Source organism: Lithobates pipiens, unplaced genomic scaffold (genome assembly GCF_037356315.1).
Source record: "Lithobates pipiens isolate NorthernLeopardFrog02 unplaced genomic scaffold, aLitPip1_a1.2 Scaffold_19, whole genome shotgun sequence".
Lineage (NCBI taxonomy): Eukaryota > Metazoa > Chordata > Amphibia > Anura > Ranidae > Lithobates > Lithobates pipiens.
The window spans coordinates 45,316,189-45,333,797 of record NW_027507764.1 but is presented as its reverse complement, the minus strand read 5'-3'; the positions used below and the strand labels follow the sequence as shown (position 1 = coordinate 45,333,797).

Sequence of the window (17,609 nt, the reverse complement as noted above, 5' to 3'; positions counted from 1 at the left end):
GCTACGACGGTTCGCGGGATCGCGCTGACCTGCCGCAGTATAATGACGGCGGCTGGTCGGCAAGTGGTTAAGTCTAAGGCCTGGTTCACACCTATGCAGGTTGCACTTAATGCATATTACAGGTTCCTTTTGTGTTTTTCAATACACATTTTGAATCCATTGAAGTCTATGGAAGCAAAAACACAACCTGCTGGTCCCTGGCCCTTTCCGTACAATGCACAGATGTGCAGATATTTCATAGGAAACTGAAGTGTGTGAAGTGCAAAATTGAAAACGCACTAAAAAATGCATAGGTGTGAACCAGGCCTCAATCAGTCGCAAGAGAAGTTAAGCCTATTCATTTGTTTGGAAAAATGTATGGCCGCCTCATAACAGGAGTAAAAAAATAAATAAATAATAATTGCTATCTTTAACCACTTAAGGACTGAGCCTCTTTTTGAGATGTGTTGATTACAAGTTAAAAACTTTTTTGCTAGAAAATTAGAAAACCCCAAATATTATAAAACTTTTTTTTAACACCCTAGAGAATAAAATGGCAGTACTTTCTGTCACACCGTATTTGCGCAGTGGTCTTACAAGCATGCTTTTTTGGGAAAAAAATAAATATTTTTTGAATTAAAAAATAAGACAACAGTAAAGTTGGCCCAATTTTTTTTTAATATTGTGAAAGATAATGTTACGCCGAGCAAATTGATACCCAACATGTTACGTTTCAAAATTGCGCTCGCTCGTGAAATGGGGACAAACTTTTACCCTTAAAAATCTCCATAGGCAACGTTTAAATTTTTTTTACAGGTTGTATGCTTTAGGTTACAGAGGAGTTCTAGAGCTAGAATTATTGCTCTCGCTCTACCGATCGCGGCAATACCTCACATGTGTGGTTTGAACACCGTTTTCATGTATGCGTTCACTTCTGCACGCAAGCTCGGCGAGAGGGGAACATTTAAAAAAATTTTTAAAAATCTTATTTATTTGACCTTTTCTTATTTAATTTTACACAGTTTTTTTTATTTTTTTTATTTAAACATCCCTTGTAATAGAAAAAAAGCATGACAGGGCCTCTTAAATATGAGATCTGGGGTCAAAAAGACCTCAGATCTCATATTTACAATAAAATGCAATAAAAATAATAAAATAATAATCATTTTGTCATTTAAAATTTTTTTTTTTTTTAAATGTCCCTTTAAGATCTATGGGCAGAAGTGACGTTTTCACTCACTCGTCTCCATACCCAGCAAGGGTGAAAATCCAATCGGCTCCGCCGCTGCCGACGGCTCCTGTAAGTGGCGGAGGGCACCGGAGTGTGCCGCCGATAAAAGTGATCTTGCTGCTAATGCGCCGCAGAAACCACTCTTATCGGAAAGAGGACCGCCAGGCAGAAGGAAAGGATATTGGGATTATGGCAGCTAGCTGCTACCATAACAACGATGTTCCTCTTCAAATTAAGGACGTATATCGGCGTGCGGCGGTCTGGAAGTGGATAACAATACTTACCATCAGCAAAGAGAACATCTATTGTCCTTTAAAGTAGTCTTAAAACAGAAAATACTAAATCCAGAAACTTAAAATTAACTTATAAGAAGCGATACCCCCTCTACGGTTTCTTCCCTAAAAGTACATAGGCTTCCCAACCCCCACAAGCACCAGTCCATTCACACCGGCTCCAGTAACTCGGTCCATGGGATGTCTATTTAAGATTTATTGCTTGAAGGAATCTTAACAGGAGTAGGGATTAGGGCACGAGATACTCCAATTGATTAATACATAACAATTAGATGGCAATCTTCTTCTTAAGAAACTGAGTATCTGAGCAGTTGAAGGCCTCACAGCTGGGGACCATGAGGGAAATGTATTTGGTAGAAAACAACTGATAGCCAATGCAATTTCCAGAACACTGCACAGTCACAGGGATCAATCTAGGGCAGTGATGGCGAACCTTGGCACCCCAGATGTTTTGGAACTACATTTCCCATGATGCTTATGCACTCTGCAGTGTGGTTGAGCATCATGGGAAATGCAGTTCCAAAACATCTGGGGTGCCAAGGTGCGCCATCACTGCTCTAGGGTCTTTACTCACAAGTCCCCAGAACAGCTGCCACTCTCCAGATTCTTCCAGGCATGGTCCAGTGAGTAGGACACTGCAATCGGCTTCTTGGAAGGTCCATCCAGGCCTTCAGCCCTGACACTGCTGAGGCCTCAAGAACAGCTGCATAGTCCATGGGTTGCCGCAGGGTAGCAGCCCATCCGACTCTGGAACCCTCCTGGGGAGGAGGAAGCCGGCTCTCCAGTGCCTCAGACTATTTATCACCTGTCCAGTCCCCTTCTGGACACTCCTCTCAAGGGTTTGCTTGGAGCATGATAAATATTCAGGCTGGTTATCTGCATCTCCCTCCTTAATCTCTGGGAGCTTCTTCCAGAGTAAAGGGAAGCAATCAAACTCCCAGACTGTCAAACCCTGAACAGACCAGAACAAATGATTACTGCTCGATTGATTACAGAAGAAGCTAAAAACTAAATTTGCCTAACATCCTACACTTGGAGGGTGCTACATGTAATTAACCTGTTAATCAAAAGGTAGCATAACAAGGTTACTAATTAATGAGCTACAGGCACACACTGGCGGCATAGGGGAGGGGGGAGGGGCTGCAGGGACACACTGGTAAATTAGCAACAAAGGTGAGAAAATTCCATCAACCCATTTAGCTCTGCAAGCAAGGGAGCAAACATTGGCTGCAAAATGGCACTGATGGTGGTTTTATATATATATATATACATATACACACACAAACAGCAACTCACAAAAGTGAGTACACCCCTCACATTTTTGTAAATATTTTATTCTATCTTTTCATGTGACAACACTGGAGAAATGACCCTTTGCTACAATGTAAAGTAGTGAGTGTACAGCTTGTATAAGAGCCGGTTCACACAGCGGGCGATGCGAGGCGACACGACTCGCCTCGCTCTCGCAAGACGCCCCCGTTCTGTACAATGGAACCTTTCTGAGAGGAGCGACTCGAGTCGCTCCGACTCAGAAAAAAGGTTCCTGTACTACTTTTGGGCGACCTCGGGGCGACTTGCATTGACTTCTATACAGAAGTCATCTGCAAGTTGCCGCTGAGGTCACGGCAGGTCGCGGCGAGGCAAGTCGGAGTCGCCTCGCCTCGCCTGCAGTGTGAACCGGCCCTAACAGTGTAAATTTTCTGTCCCCTCAAAATAACTCAACACACAGCCATTAATGTCTAAACCACTAGCAACAAAAGTGAGTACACCCCTAAGTGAAAATGGCCAAATTGGGCCCAAAGTGTCAATATTTTGTGCGGCCACCATTATTTTCCAGCACTGCCTTAACCCTCTTGGGCACGGAGTTCACCAGAGCTTCACAGGCTGTCACTGGACTCCTCTTCCCCTCCTCCATGATGACATCACAGAGCTGGTGGATGTTAGAGACCAGGTTGTGCAGTGTGTGATGAAGGTCTGAGCATTGACAGGCTGACCCCCCACCCCTTCACCCTTTGCAGCAATGCTGGCAGCACTCATACATCTATTTCCCAAAGACAACCTCTGGATATGACGCTGAGCACGTGCACTCAACTTCTTTGGTGGACCATGGCGAGGCCTGTTCTGAGTGTAACCTGTCCTGTTAAACCGCTGTATGGGCTTGGCCACCGTGCTGCAGCTCAGTTTCAGGGTCTTGGCAATCTTCTTATGCCCTGTACATGCGGTCGGATTTTCCGACAGAAAATGTGTGATCGGATCATGTTGTCGGAAAATCCGACCGTGTGTGGGCTACATCTGACTTTTTCCGTCAGATTTTCCAACGCACAAAGTTTAAGAGCAGCATACCGTATATACTCGAGTATAAGCCGAGATTTTCAGCCTCTTTTTTGAGGCTGAAAGTGCCCCCTCGGCTTATACTCGAGTCACCGCTGTCTGACTGCTCGATCAGCGTATCGAGCAGACAGACGGCGGACATTAAAATTCAAAAGCCGCGCCTCCTTCTCCGCCTCCGCCTGTGATAGGCGGAACACTGAATTTCCCAGCAGTCAGTGTTCCGCCTATCACGGACATCCGTTCATTCTCATACTACGGACGAGTATGAGAGGATGTCCGTGATAGGCGGAACACAGGCTGCTGGGAAATTGAGTGTTCCGCCTATCACAGGCGGAGGACGGAGGCGCAGCTTTTGAATCGTAGAATGGCCGCCGAGAAGAGCGGCGATCCATCGGCACGACACGGGACGGGGGAGGCACGGGACAGAGGAGGCACGGGACAGAGGAGGCACGGGACAGAGGAGGCACGGGACACCAGAAGGCACGGGACACCGGAAGGCACGGGACAGAGGAGGCACGGGACAGAGGAGGCTCGGGATGACGGCGGCTCGGGACGGAGGCTTGGGACACAGGTAGGCTGGACACACACACAAGGCTGCACGGACACACACACACACACACACACACACACACACACACACACACACAGGGATGGATGGATGGATGGATGGATACACACACACACACACACACACACAGGGATGGATGGATGGATGAATACACACACACACACACACACACACACACACACACACACACACACACAGGGATGGATGGATACACACACAGGGATGGATGGACGGACACACAGGGATGGATGGATGGACACACACACAGGGATGGATGGACGGACACACACACAGGGATGGACGGACACACAGGGATGGACAGCCATGTCTCACCCTCGGCTTATACACGAGTCAATAAGTTTTCCAGTTTTTTGGGGGTAAATTGGGGGCCTCGGCTTATATTCGGGTCGGCCTATACTCGAGTATATACGGTATAACATTTTCCGACAACAAAATCCGATCGCATAAATTCCAATCGTGTGTAGACAATTCCGACGGACAAAGTGCCACGCATGCTCAGAATAAACTAAGAGATTAAAGCTATTGGCTACTGGCCAGTTTATAGTCCCGACGTACGTGTTTAACGTCACCTCGTTCCAAACAATCGGATTTTCCGACAACTTTGTGCGACCGTGTGTATGCAACACAAGTTTCGCCCAAAATCCGACGGATTTTGTGGTCAAAATGTCCGACCATGTGTACAGGTTATTACAGTCTAGGGCTCTAGGCCATCTTTATGTACAGCAACAATCATTTTTTTCAGATCCTCAGAGAGTTCTTTGCCTTGAGGTGCCATGTTGAACTTCCAAGTGACCAGTATGAGAGAGTGAGAGCGATAACACCAAATTTAACACACCTGCTCCCCATTCACACCTGAGACCTTGTAACACTAACGAGTCACATGACACTGGCCACAGACCTTGCAATGGTCGACCAAAGAAGTTGAGTGAGCATGCTCAGCGTCATATCTAGAGGTTGTCTTTGGTAAATAGACGTATGAGTGCTGCCAGCATTGCTGCAGAGGTTGAAGGGGTGTGGGGTCAGCCTGTCAGTGCTCAGACCATACGTCGCACACTGCATCGAATTGGTCTTTAACATCCACCAGCTGTCGCCAGGGAGGAGTGGAAGAGGACTCCAGTGGCAACCTGTGAAGCTCTGGTGAACTCCATGCCCAAGAGTAGGGATGAGCCGAATACCCCCCCCCCCGGTTCGGTTCGCACCAGAACTTTCGAACGGACCGAAAATTTGTGCAAACTTTAGAACCTCATTGAAGTCTATGGGACTCGAACATTCGAAATAAAAAGTGCTAATTTTAATGGCTAATATGCAAGATACTGTCCTAAAAAGGGTTTGGGGACCCGGCTCCTGCCCCAGGGGACATGGGTCAATGCCAAAATTGTTTTTAAAAACTGCCGTTTTTTCAGGAGCACTGATTTTAATGACGATTAAAGTGAAAAAAAAGTGAAATGTTCCTTTAAATATCGTGCCTGGAGGTTGTCTATAGTATGCCTGTGAAGTGCCACGTGTTTCCCGTGTTTAGAACAGTCCCTGCACAAAATGACATTTAACAGAAAAAAAGTCATTTAAAACTGCTTGAGGTTTTATTGTAATATCTGATTCTGGCAATATGGATGAAAATCATTGAGAAAAATGGCATGGGTAGCCCCCCCTGCCCATTACCAGCCCCTTTGGGTCTTGTAAGGATATTAAGGGGAACCCCGTACCCATATTAAAAAAAGGAAATGCGTGTGGCCCCCAGGCCCTATATACTCAGAACAGCAGTATACAGGCGGTGCAAACAAGACAGGGACTGTGTAGGTTTGTTGTGTTAAGTTGAATCTGTTTGTAATTTTGAACTGGTACATTTTTAAAGTTTAGCTCCAGTCAAAAAATCTATTTTTAAGCTTTTTGGAAAACATAGGGAAGGGTTATCACCCCTGTATAATTTTTTTGGCCGTCCATCTTTTTTCATCTCACTTCCTGTTGTCTCCTTCCGTTTGCAAGTAGGAGACGTTTGTAAGTTGGATGTTTGAAAGTAGGGGCCTGACCTATATGCTCTGCACAAATGGGGGCCTAAGGTATTGGTGTTGCCACAACATTGTAAGCCCTCAAAGTGACTCTTGGTGGGCGCTGGAGCGCCCTGCTGTGAAATATTATATCAATAATTTTAATTACATGCCATTGTTGAACAGTGGTAGAAAAATTGGGCCTTTGGTGGTTGTGGTGGTGGTGCTGGTGCTGGTGCCACAGCACTATAAGTCCTCACAGTTACTGCGGCGGGCGCAGGAACGGGCCCTGCTGTGAAATGTTATATCAAGAATTGTAATTACTTTCCCCTGTTAAACAGGGGCTTAAAAATTGGGCCTTAGGCACTGCTTGCTGGTGCCACGACACTGCAACCTCTCCCATATACTCTAGTTGTAGTGCAGGAATGAGCCCTGCTGCAAAGCATTGCATCACAAATTGTAATTACATGCCCCTGTTAAACAGGGGCTGAAAACTTGGGCCTTAGGCACTGGTGCTGGTGCCACGACACTGCAACCTCTCCCATATACTCTAGTTGGAGTGCAGGAATGAGCCCTGCTGCAAAGCATTGCATCAAAAATTGTAATTACACACCCCTGTTAAACAGGGGCTGAAAAATTGGGCTGGTGGCATCACCCAGAACCAAAAATATTCTTCCAAGATATCAGCAGGATCATTGAGGAGGAAGAGGATAGTAAGTTAACATAACAGGACAGTCACTCAGCATCAGCATAGGCAGTCTTGAAGGGATGCGACATTTAAAAAAAAATTATTCGGTTACATCAGCTTCAGGTGCTTGGTAGCTGGTGGTGATCCAAGACTGATTCATCTTTATGAAGGTCAGTCGATCAACCGAGTCGGTAGACAGGCGCACCCTGTAATCAGTTACAAAGCCACCAGCAGCACTGAAGGTGCGTTCTGAAAGAACGCTGGATGCAGGTCAGGCCAGTAGCTCAATTGCATACTGTGCAAGCTCTGACCAGTGATCCATCCTCAAGACCCAGTAAGCCAGAGGATTTTCGGTGGGAAAGGTGTCCAAGTCTGACCTTGCCCCTAGGTATTCCTGCACCATGTAAATCAGACGCTGGCGATGGTTGCTTGAATCGATCATACCTTGAGGCTGCAGACTAAAAAATTGTCTGAACGCATCGGTCAGACAGCCACCTTCTCCATCGCTCCTTCTGTGACTGACTGAAGCCTCAGCAAAACGTTGTCCAGGACCAGGAGTTTGTAACCTCCCAGTCTCTGGGAACGCGTTGCATAGACCTTTCTGCAAGGCCTCCCGGAGATGTCTCCTCCTCTGCTCCCTCTGCGATGGCAAGATAAGGCCCACAACTTACCCTTGTACCATGGATCAAGGAGAGTGGCCAGCCAGTAATTGTTCCTCTCCTTGATCCGAAGAATACAAGGATCCTTCCGCAGGCTTTTCAGGATCAGGGAGGCCATTCAGCGTAGGTTAGCTGAGGCATTCGGTCCGGAGTCCTCTGGGTCACTAAGGACAACATGATCCGCAGCCACCTCCTCCCAGCCACGTACAAGTCCACGTGTTTCTTTGGACTGTAAATCATCCCTAAAAGACTGCTGCTGCTGAGTTCCAGGCTCCACCTCCATGCTTACACAATCCTCCTCCTCCTCCTCTTCCTGTGTGATGGGTGGGACAGCAGGAACACTGTCTGGATAAAGGGGGCCTTGAGAGGCAAGGAAGTCCTCCTTTTCCTGCCTCTGTTCTGCCACAAGTGCCCTGTCCATTATTCCACGCAGCGTATGCTCCAACAGGTGGACAAGAGGTACAGTGTCACTGATGCATGCACTGTCACTGCTCACCATCCTCGTGGCCTCCTCAAATGGTGACAGGACAGTGCATGCATCCCTGATCATGCCCCACTGGTGTGGTGAAAAAAAAACTAGCTCCCCTGACACTGTCCTGGTGCAGCAGTCGCAGAGGTACTCATTGATGGCCCTCTGCTGCGTGTGCAGTCGCTGCAGCATGGCCAACGTTGAGTTCCACCTGGTGGGCATGTCACATATAAGTTGGTTCTTGGGCCAACTCCTTTTGGAACTCAGCCAGCCGAGCACTGGCATTAAATGATCGGCGGAAATGCGCACAGACTTTCCTGGCCTGCCTCAGGACATCCTGTAAGCCCATGTACCTGCCCAAGAACCGCTGCACCACCAGGTTATTGACGTGAGCCACACAGGGCACATGGGTCAGTTGTCCCTGTCGGAGGGCGGAGAGGAGGTTGGTGCCATTGTCGCAAACCACCATTCCTGGCTTAAGCTGGCGTGGCGTCAACCACCTCTCGGCCTGCCCCTGCAGAGCTGACAAAATATCTGCCCCAGTGTGGCTCCTATCCCCCAAACAAACTAGCGCAAGCACGGCATGGCATATTTTTGCCTGCGTACTTGTGTAGCCCCTTGAACGCCTACGGAGCACCGCTGGTTCCGAGGACAGAGCACTGGAAGAGGCCACGGAGGAAGAAGAAGAGGAGGGGGTGGAGGAGAGAGGTGTGTCCCAACCAGTAGTAGCATTTTGGAGGCGTGGTGGTGGAACAACCTCCAACACTACTGCACCTTGTCCTGCATCCTTACCAGCTACCACAAGAATGACCCAATGGGCCGTGAAAGATAGGCAACGTCCCTTTCCATGCCTGCTGGACCATGAGTCAGCGGTAATATGCACCTTACCGCTGACCGCCCTGTCCAGCGAAGGAATGGACTTTGCCTTCCACATGCCGGTAGAGAGCCGGAATCGCCTTCCATGAGAAAAAGTGGCGCTTGGGGACCTGCCACTGAGGAACCGCACATTGTACAAACTCACGGAAAGGGGCCGAGTCTACCAACTGAAAAGGCAGCAGTTGAAGTGCTAGCAATTTAGCCAAGCTAGCATTCAACCGCTGGGCATGTGGATGGCTGGGAGTGAACTTCTTCCGACGGTCCAGCAGCTGGGGCAGGGAAATTTGCCTGCTATAATCGGACGTGGGTGTACTGCTAGCAGAGTGCCCGGAAGCACTTGGCTGTGACACACCTAATTCTACACCTTCATTCCTCTCAGAGCAGGTTTCAGAGAGGACTGAAGGTCTAATGGGGTTGGAGATCCCAGCTGATGAGGAGCAAGGAGAGGTCCGCTTTGTTCTTTGGTGTGGGTCTTTGAGGTACGCTTGCCAACGAGCTGCATGGCAGGTCAACATATGTCTGGTCAAGCATGTGGTGCCCAAGCGGCTGATGTTTTGGCCACACGAGATACGCTTGAGACATATGTTGCAAATAGCAGCGGTGCGATCTAATGCACTTGTCTCAAAAAAGGCCCACACAAAAGAACTTTTAGAATAACGTGCAGAGGCAGCGCCCTACACAGGCGGAGCTCTGCGGTGTGATTCAGTCAGTGTGCTGCCCCTAAGCTGGCCCCCGGAGGGCATCCTGCCTCGTTGGAGATGTGCCTCCTCCTCCTCTCTCCTATCAGGCACCCATGTGGAGTCAGTGACCTCATCATCCCCTCCCTCTTCATCACTGGAGCAAACCTGGCAGTATGCTGCAGCTGGTGGAACATGACTGCCAGATTGCTGTCCTTCTTGAGCATCCCCTCTCTCTGCGCTCACGCTACTGCCTTCCTCTAGCTGGGTATCATCATCAGAGCCTTCAAAACGCTGGGCATCCTCCTGGAGCATGTAACCAACACTGTGCTCAAACAGTTCGGGGTGACTCCACAGGAGGACATGGTGGGTCTAGGGAAGGAGTGACTGAGGACGAACGCGTCCCATGGCCACGTGCTGATGATGATGCACCGCATCCATGACTAGCACTGTTGTCTCTAGACACAGATCCTGCTTGCCCTCTTTTATTGGCTTGTGACTGTCTGCCTCTCCTTGTTGGCCTTCCAGACATAGTAATGGCCTGCAGGGAGATGGGAAAACCAGCAATTGGGTAGTGTATATTGTGCTGGAGGCACACAACACCCACTGTAAAGGCTGCAGATGCCTGTATTAGAGAACACCAGCAAAAAAGGGTAGATACAGGTGTATACTGTGCTGTGCTGGAGGCACACAACACCCACTAACTCCTGCAGATGCCTGTATTAGAGAACACCTGCAAAAAAAGGTAGCTACAGGTGTATACTGTGCTGGAGGCACACAACACCCACTAACTCCTGCAGATGCCTTTATTATAGAACACCAGCAATAAAGGGTAGATACAGGTGTATACTGTGCTGGAGGCACACAACACCCACTTTAACTCCTGCAGATGCCTGTATTAGAGAACACCAGCAATAAAGGGTAGATACAGGTGTATACTGTGCTGTGCTGGAGGCACACAACACCCACTAACTCCTGCAGATGCCTGTATTAGAGAACACCAGCAATAAAGGGTAGATATAGGTGTATACTGTGCTGGAGGCACACAACACCCACTTTAACTCCTGCAGATGCCTGTATTAGAGAACACCAGCAATAAAGGGTAGATACAGGTGTATACTGTGCTGGAGGCACACAATACCCACTTTAACTCCTGCAGATGCCTGATAAAAGAACATAATGTCCCTGCCTATCTAGCTCTTTCCCTGCACGCCGGAACACACTACACAAGGCCGCCGTGCTGGTGGCCTTATATAGTGTGGGGCGTGTACTAAACCCCCTGAGCTATAATTGGCCACAGGCTGCCGGCGCTGTGATTGGCCAAGCATGCGGGTCACAGTGCATGCTTGGTCAATCATGAGCCAGCAATGCACTGCAATGGCACAGTGCATCGTGGGCCGCGAGCGCCACACGAATTTGGCGCAAATGGTCCATAACGTTCGGTATTCGCCGAACGTGCAAACAGCTGGTGTTCGTGTCGAGCATGCGTTCGACTCGAACACCAAGCTCATCCCTACCCAAGAGGGTTAAGACAGTGCTGAAAAATAATGATGGCCACACAAAATATTGACACTTTGGGCCCAATTTGGACATTTTCACTTAGGGGTGTACTCACTTTTGTTGCCAGAGGTTTAGACATTAATGGCTGTGTGTTGAGTTATTTTGAGGGGCAGCAAATTTACACTGTTATACAAGCTGTACACTCACTACTTTACATTGCAGCAAAGTGACATTTCTTCAGTGTTGTCACATGAAAAGATAGAATAAAATATTTACAAAAATGTGAGGGGTGTACTTCCTTTTGTGAGATACTGTTTGTAAGAGTAACTAAATACTGTAGTGGTAACAGTTGCAGCTACAGGCATCATCCTGGTATCTTTTTTTCTGCTGGTAATACTCTTAAATGTAAAAGCAATCCTAGCAGCTAAATAGCCTCTGGAGATACTGTACATAGGGACATTGCTAAATGCATGCCACATAGAACTGAACTCATCTTATTCTTAAAGCAAAAAGGAGATCCAACGTGGCGCTATCAATGTGTATATAATAAACTGACCACTGAGTACACTCAGAGATACCAGCGGTCCTCGTACTTACATGAACAGCAGAGTCCTTGCTTTCCCAAACCGATCAACATATTCAGGCAGAGATTGCAGTAAGCAGGTTTGTTAAAGTGCTTCAGCCTCCACACATGTTGTCCGTCATCCTTTACATTCTACAAAACAAAAACAGTAGATGTAAATCCCCCTTACTAAATTACATTGCTGCTCTAATAGATCCTACAGTGGTGTGAAAAAGTGTTTCCCCCCTTCCTCATTTCCTGTTCCTTTGCATGTTTGTCACACTTAAGTGTTTCGGAACATCAAACCAATTTAAACAATAGTCAAGGACAACACAAGTAAACACAAAATGCAATTTGTAAATGAAGGTGTTTATTATTAAAGGTGAAAAAAAATCCAAACCATCATGGCCCTGTGTGAAAAAGTGATTGCCCCCTAAACCTAATAACTGGTTGGGCCACCCTTAGCAGCAACAACTGCAACCAAGCGTTTGCGATAACGTGCAATGAGGCTTTTACAGCGTCCTGGAGGAATTTTGGCCCACTCATCTTTGCAGAATTGTCCTAATTCAGTTACATTAGAGGGTTTTCGAGCATGAACGGCCTTTTTAAGGTCATACCACAACATCTCAATAGGATTCAGGTCAGGACTTTGGCTAGGCCACTCCAAAGTCTTCATTTTGTTTTCTTCAGCCATTCGGTGGTGGACTTGCTGGTGTGTTTAGGATCATTGTCCTGCTGCAGAACCCAAGTTCGTTTCAGCTTGAGTACACGAACAGATGGTCGGACATTCTCCTTCAGGATCTCTTGGTAGACAGCAGAATTCATAGTTCCTTTTATCACGGCAAGTCTTCCAGGTCCTGAAGCAGCAAAACAGCCCCAGACCATCACACTACCACCACCATATTTTACTGTTGGTATAATGTTCTTTTTATGAAAAGTGATTGCCCCCCTTGTTTAAACATACTATAACTGTGGTTGTCCACACCTGAGTTCAATTTCTCTAGCCACACCCAGGCCTGATTATTGCCACACCTGTTCACAATCAAGGCATCACTTATATAGGAGCTGCTTGACACAGTAAGGTCCACCAGAAGATCCTTAAAAGCTACACATCATGCCGAGACCCAAAGAAATTCAGGAACAATTGAGAAAGAAAGTAATTGAGATCTATCAGTCTGGAAAGGGTTATAAAGCCATTTCCAAAGCTTTGGGAATCCAGCGAACCACAGTGAGAGTCATTATCCACAAATGGCGAAGACATGGAACAGTGGTGAACCTTCCCAGGAGTGGCCGGCCGCCCAAAATTACCCCAAGAGCGCAGCAACGACTCATCCACGAGGTCACAAAAGACCCCACAACAACGTCCAAGGAACTGCAGGCCTCACTTGCCTCAGTTAAGGTCAGCGTTCATGCCTCCACCATCAGGAAAAGACTGGGCAAAAATGGCCTGCATGGCAGAGTTCCAAGGAGAAAACCACTGCTGAGCAAAAAGAACATCAAAGCTCGTCTCAATTTCTCCACAACACATCTTGATGATCCCCAAGACTTTTGGGACAACATTCTGTGGACCGATGAGACAAAAGTGGAACTCTTTGGAAGGTGTGTGTCCAAGTATATCTGACGTAGAAGGAGCACTGCATTTCATAAAAAGAACATTATACCAACAGTAAAATATGGTGGTGGTAGTGTGATGGTCTGGGGCTGTTTTGCTGCTTCAGGACCTGGAAGACTTGCCGTGATAAAAGGAACTATGAATTCTGCTGTCTACCAAGAGATCCTGAAGGAGAATGTCCGACCATCTGTTCGTGTACTCAAGCTGAAAGGAACTTGGGTTCTGCAGCAGGACAATGATCCTAAACACACCAGCAAGTCCACCACCGAATGGCTGAAGAAAAACAAAATGAAGACTTTGGTGTGGCCTAGCCAAAGTCCTGACCTGAATCCTATTGAGATGTTGTGGTATGACCTTAAAAAGGCCGTTCATGCTCGAAAACCCTCTAATGTAACTGAATTAGGACAATTCTGCAAAGATGAGTGGGCCAAAATTCCTCCAGGACGCTGTAAAAGCCTCATTGCACGTTATCGCAAACGCTTGGTTGCAGTTGTTGCTGCTAAGGGTGGCCCAACCAGTTATTAGGTTTAGGGGGCAATCACTTTTTCACACAGGGCCATGATGGTTTGGATTTTTTTTCACCTTTAATAATAAACACCTTCATTTACAAATTGCATTTTGTGTTTACTTGTGTTGTCCTTGACTATTGTTTAAATTGGTTTGATGTTCCGAAACACTTAAGTGTGACAAACATGCAAAGGAACAGGAAATGAGGAAGGGGGCAAACACTTTTTCACACCACTGTATATAGCTGCTCAGCAGCGGTTACATTGTTACCCCATGAAGACAGCTGGTGTTGCACCTGAAACGTGTTGGTTCTTTTTTTATATGACTTTTTTTTTTACCAATTAAAATGATCTTGGACTCTTTCATCTGCTTTGGTTCTGGCGCCCCTTTTTTTTTTTCCGTAATTAGATTTTCTAAATTCCCTGTGTATAATAAGCAACTGACACTTTCTTTTAAATAAATTATTTTATACATTTTTTTAAAACCACTTGTGGACCGCCCACCATAGATATACTGCAGCAGGGTGGCCGCTCTGCGCCAGATCACATACACAGTAGGTGTACGTGAGTACGTGACCCGCGGTGGGTACCTGCGGACTCGATGTCCGCCAGCAACTGCTGATTACACAGGACACAAGCAGAACGACAATCTGCCTATGTAAACAAGGCACATCGCCATTCTGTCAGTACAGAAGGCATGGACCCAGTGTTTCTGCTAAGCCGCAACACGGATCTTTGCCTTCCCCTAGTCAAAGCACCTCCCCCACAGTAAGCACATTTGACCACTAGATGGCACCAAGTGTCCAAGGAATTTACTATGATACTTGTCACCAAGTGGCCAAATGTGGTACATCTACCCAGCACAGAAAATAGCCTACTAACATCTGTTTTCTGGGTGAATTGCTTTGCAATTGCTTTATAAGTTCCATGTGACAATTCAGCCAGTCAGATGGGGGCTTCTGCCATCAGCGAATTTTATGTTGTTACAGTGCCTTAAAAAAGTATTCCTACCCCTTGAACTTTTCCACATTTTGTTATGTTACGACCAAATACGCACATAATTCATGTTGTAAAGCGCTGCGGAAACTGTTGGCGCTATATAAATCCTGTATTATAATAATAATAATAATAATAATTGTGATGGGGAAGGAAAATTATACTTTTTTTTTTTGAGAAATAAATATGTGAAAAGTGTGGCGTACGTTTGTAATCAGCCCCGGTACAGTCAAAATACTTTGTAGAACCGCCTTTCTCTTCAATTACAGCTGCAAGTTTTTTGGGGATGTCTCTACCAGCTTTGCACATCTAGAGAAGGACATTTTTTCCCATTCTTCTTTGCAAAATAGCTCAAGCTCTGTCAGATTGGATGGAGAGCGTCTGTGAGCATCAATTTTCAAGTCTTGCTACATATTCTCAATTGGATTTAGGTCTGGACTTTGACTGGGCCATTCTAACACATAAATATGCTTTGATCTAAACCATTCCATTGTAGCTCTGGCTGTATGTTTGTCCTGCTGGAGGGTGAACCTCCACTCCAGTCTCAAGTCTTTTGCAAACTCGAATGCCCCATACACACGACCAGTTTTCAAAAAGTTCAATTTTGGTCTCATCTGACCAGAACACCTTCTTCCACATGTTTGCTGTGTCCCCCACATGGCTTAACGAAAATTGCAAACAGGACTTCTTATGGCTTTCTTTCAACAATGTCTTTCTTCTTGCCACTCTTCCATAAAGGTCAGATTTGTGGAGAGCACAACTAATAGTTGTCCTGTGGACAGATTCTCCCACCTGAGCTGTGGATCTCTGCAGATCCTCCAGAGTTACCATGGGCATCTTGGCTGCTTCTCTGATGAATGCTCTCCTTGCCCGTCCTGTCAGTTTAGGTGGACGGCCATATCTTGGTAGGTTTGCAGTTGTGCCATACTCTCTCCATTTACAGATAATGGATTGAACAGAGCTCTGTGAGATTGTTCAGAAATTGGGATATTTTTTTATAACCCAACCCTGCTTTAAAAATCTCCACAACTTTATGCCTCACCTGTTTGGTGTGTTCATTGGCCTTTGTGATGCTGTTTGTTCACTAAGGTTCTCTAACAAACCTCTGAGGGCTTCACAGAACAGCCGTATTTATACTGAGACTAAATTACAGGCAGGCGGACTCTATTTACTAATTAGGTGACTTCTGAAGGCAATTGGTTCCGCTAGATTGTAGTTATGGGTATCAGAGCAAAGGGGGCTGAATACAAATGCATTCCATGCTTTTCACTTATTTGTAAAAAAATTGGAAAACCATTTATCATTCGTTTTCCTTCCACTTCACAATTATGAACCACTGATGATTACAAACGTACGCCATACTTTTCACATATTTATTTGTCAAAAAAAAGAAAAAACATTTATCATTTTCCTTCCACTTTACAATTATGTGCCAATTTGTGTTGGTCTGTTACAAAAAATCCCAATAAAATACATTTACGTTTTTGGTTGTAACCTGATAAAATGTTGAAAATTTCAAGGGGTATGAATACTTTTTCAAGGCACTGTATATTTCAGTTTTCCTTTTACCATGATACCCAGCCCACCTAGGGCCAAATGCAATATTTTCCATTTTCAAAAATTAAACTGCCACAGGAAATAACCTAATAACATTCATTTTTTTGCCCCATTCGCTTAGAATAAATGGACATACACCTCCACTGGGCGGACTGCTATGCAAATTAATTTTTTTTTTTTTTTAAATACAGCCCCAGGGTTGCATGAACCAGTCAGGAGTGAGCTTCTGCCATTAGTAAATTTTACTGTTATATGTTACAGTTTAACATCATCAAAAAAAAAAAAAAATTAAATTTTAATACCGATAAAAGGCATCTAGAAAGCTGTAAATTCAGAAATGGCTTCAAGGAACCAACTAAACAGTGGTCAGTTCCTTGAAGCCATTTCTGAAGTTCTATGTCAGGGTTTGGGAGAAGCTAGAGAGTTTGTTTTCTTCTATAATCTCCTGGGGACCACAGTGGAAGGATGTCCACTCTAAGCCCCCGTACGCACGGTCCGAGAATCCATCGGAATGTGTCCTATCGGACCGTGTCGTCGGATAATCAGACTGTGTGTGGTATGCATCGGACTGTTTCCGTCTGAATATCCGTCGGACCAAATTTTCCAACTTGTTGGAAATATTTTCCGACAAACTGGTCCGATAGGACATACTCTGATCATGTGTAGAGAATTCCGATCGGACAAAGTGCCACGCATGCTCAGATCAAATTCCTACATCAAAGCTATTGGTTACTAGCCTGAATGTAGTCCCATCGTAACGAAATTACGTCATCACGTTCTGAAAGATCGGATTTTTCGACAACTTTGTCCGACCGTGTGTATGCAACAGTTTCGGACACAATCCGACGGATTTGGTTAGCAGAATGTCCGACTGTGTGTACGGGGGCTTATGTCATGTACACGCGGTTGGATTTTCCGACAGAAAATGTTCGATGGGAGCCTTTTGTTGGAAATTCTGACCGTATGTGGGCTCCATTGGACATTGTCCATCGGAATTTCGGACACACAAAATTTGAGATCTGGATCTCAAATTTTCCGACAAGAAAAATCCGTCATCGGAAATTCCCATCGTGTGTACACAATTCGGAAGCACAAAGTT

General features: G+C 46.0%; 1 protein-coding gene across 1 annotated transcript in view; it reads right to left on the bottom strand.

Moving 5' to 3' along the window:
- The window catches only part of DGKB (diacylglycerol kinase beta), a 662,201-nt gene that overhangs the window by 570,448 nt on the left and 74,144 nt on the right, over positions 1-17,609 (bottom strand). The window contains exon 9 of the mRNA XM_077490704.1: positions 11,875-11,992. Within this exon, the coding sequence (XP_077346830.1) occupies positions 11,875-11,992 (118 nt within the window). The remainder of the gene's footprint in view (positions 1-11,874; positions 11,993-17,609) is intronic.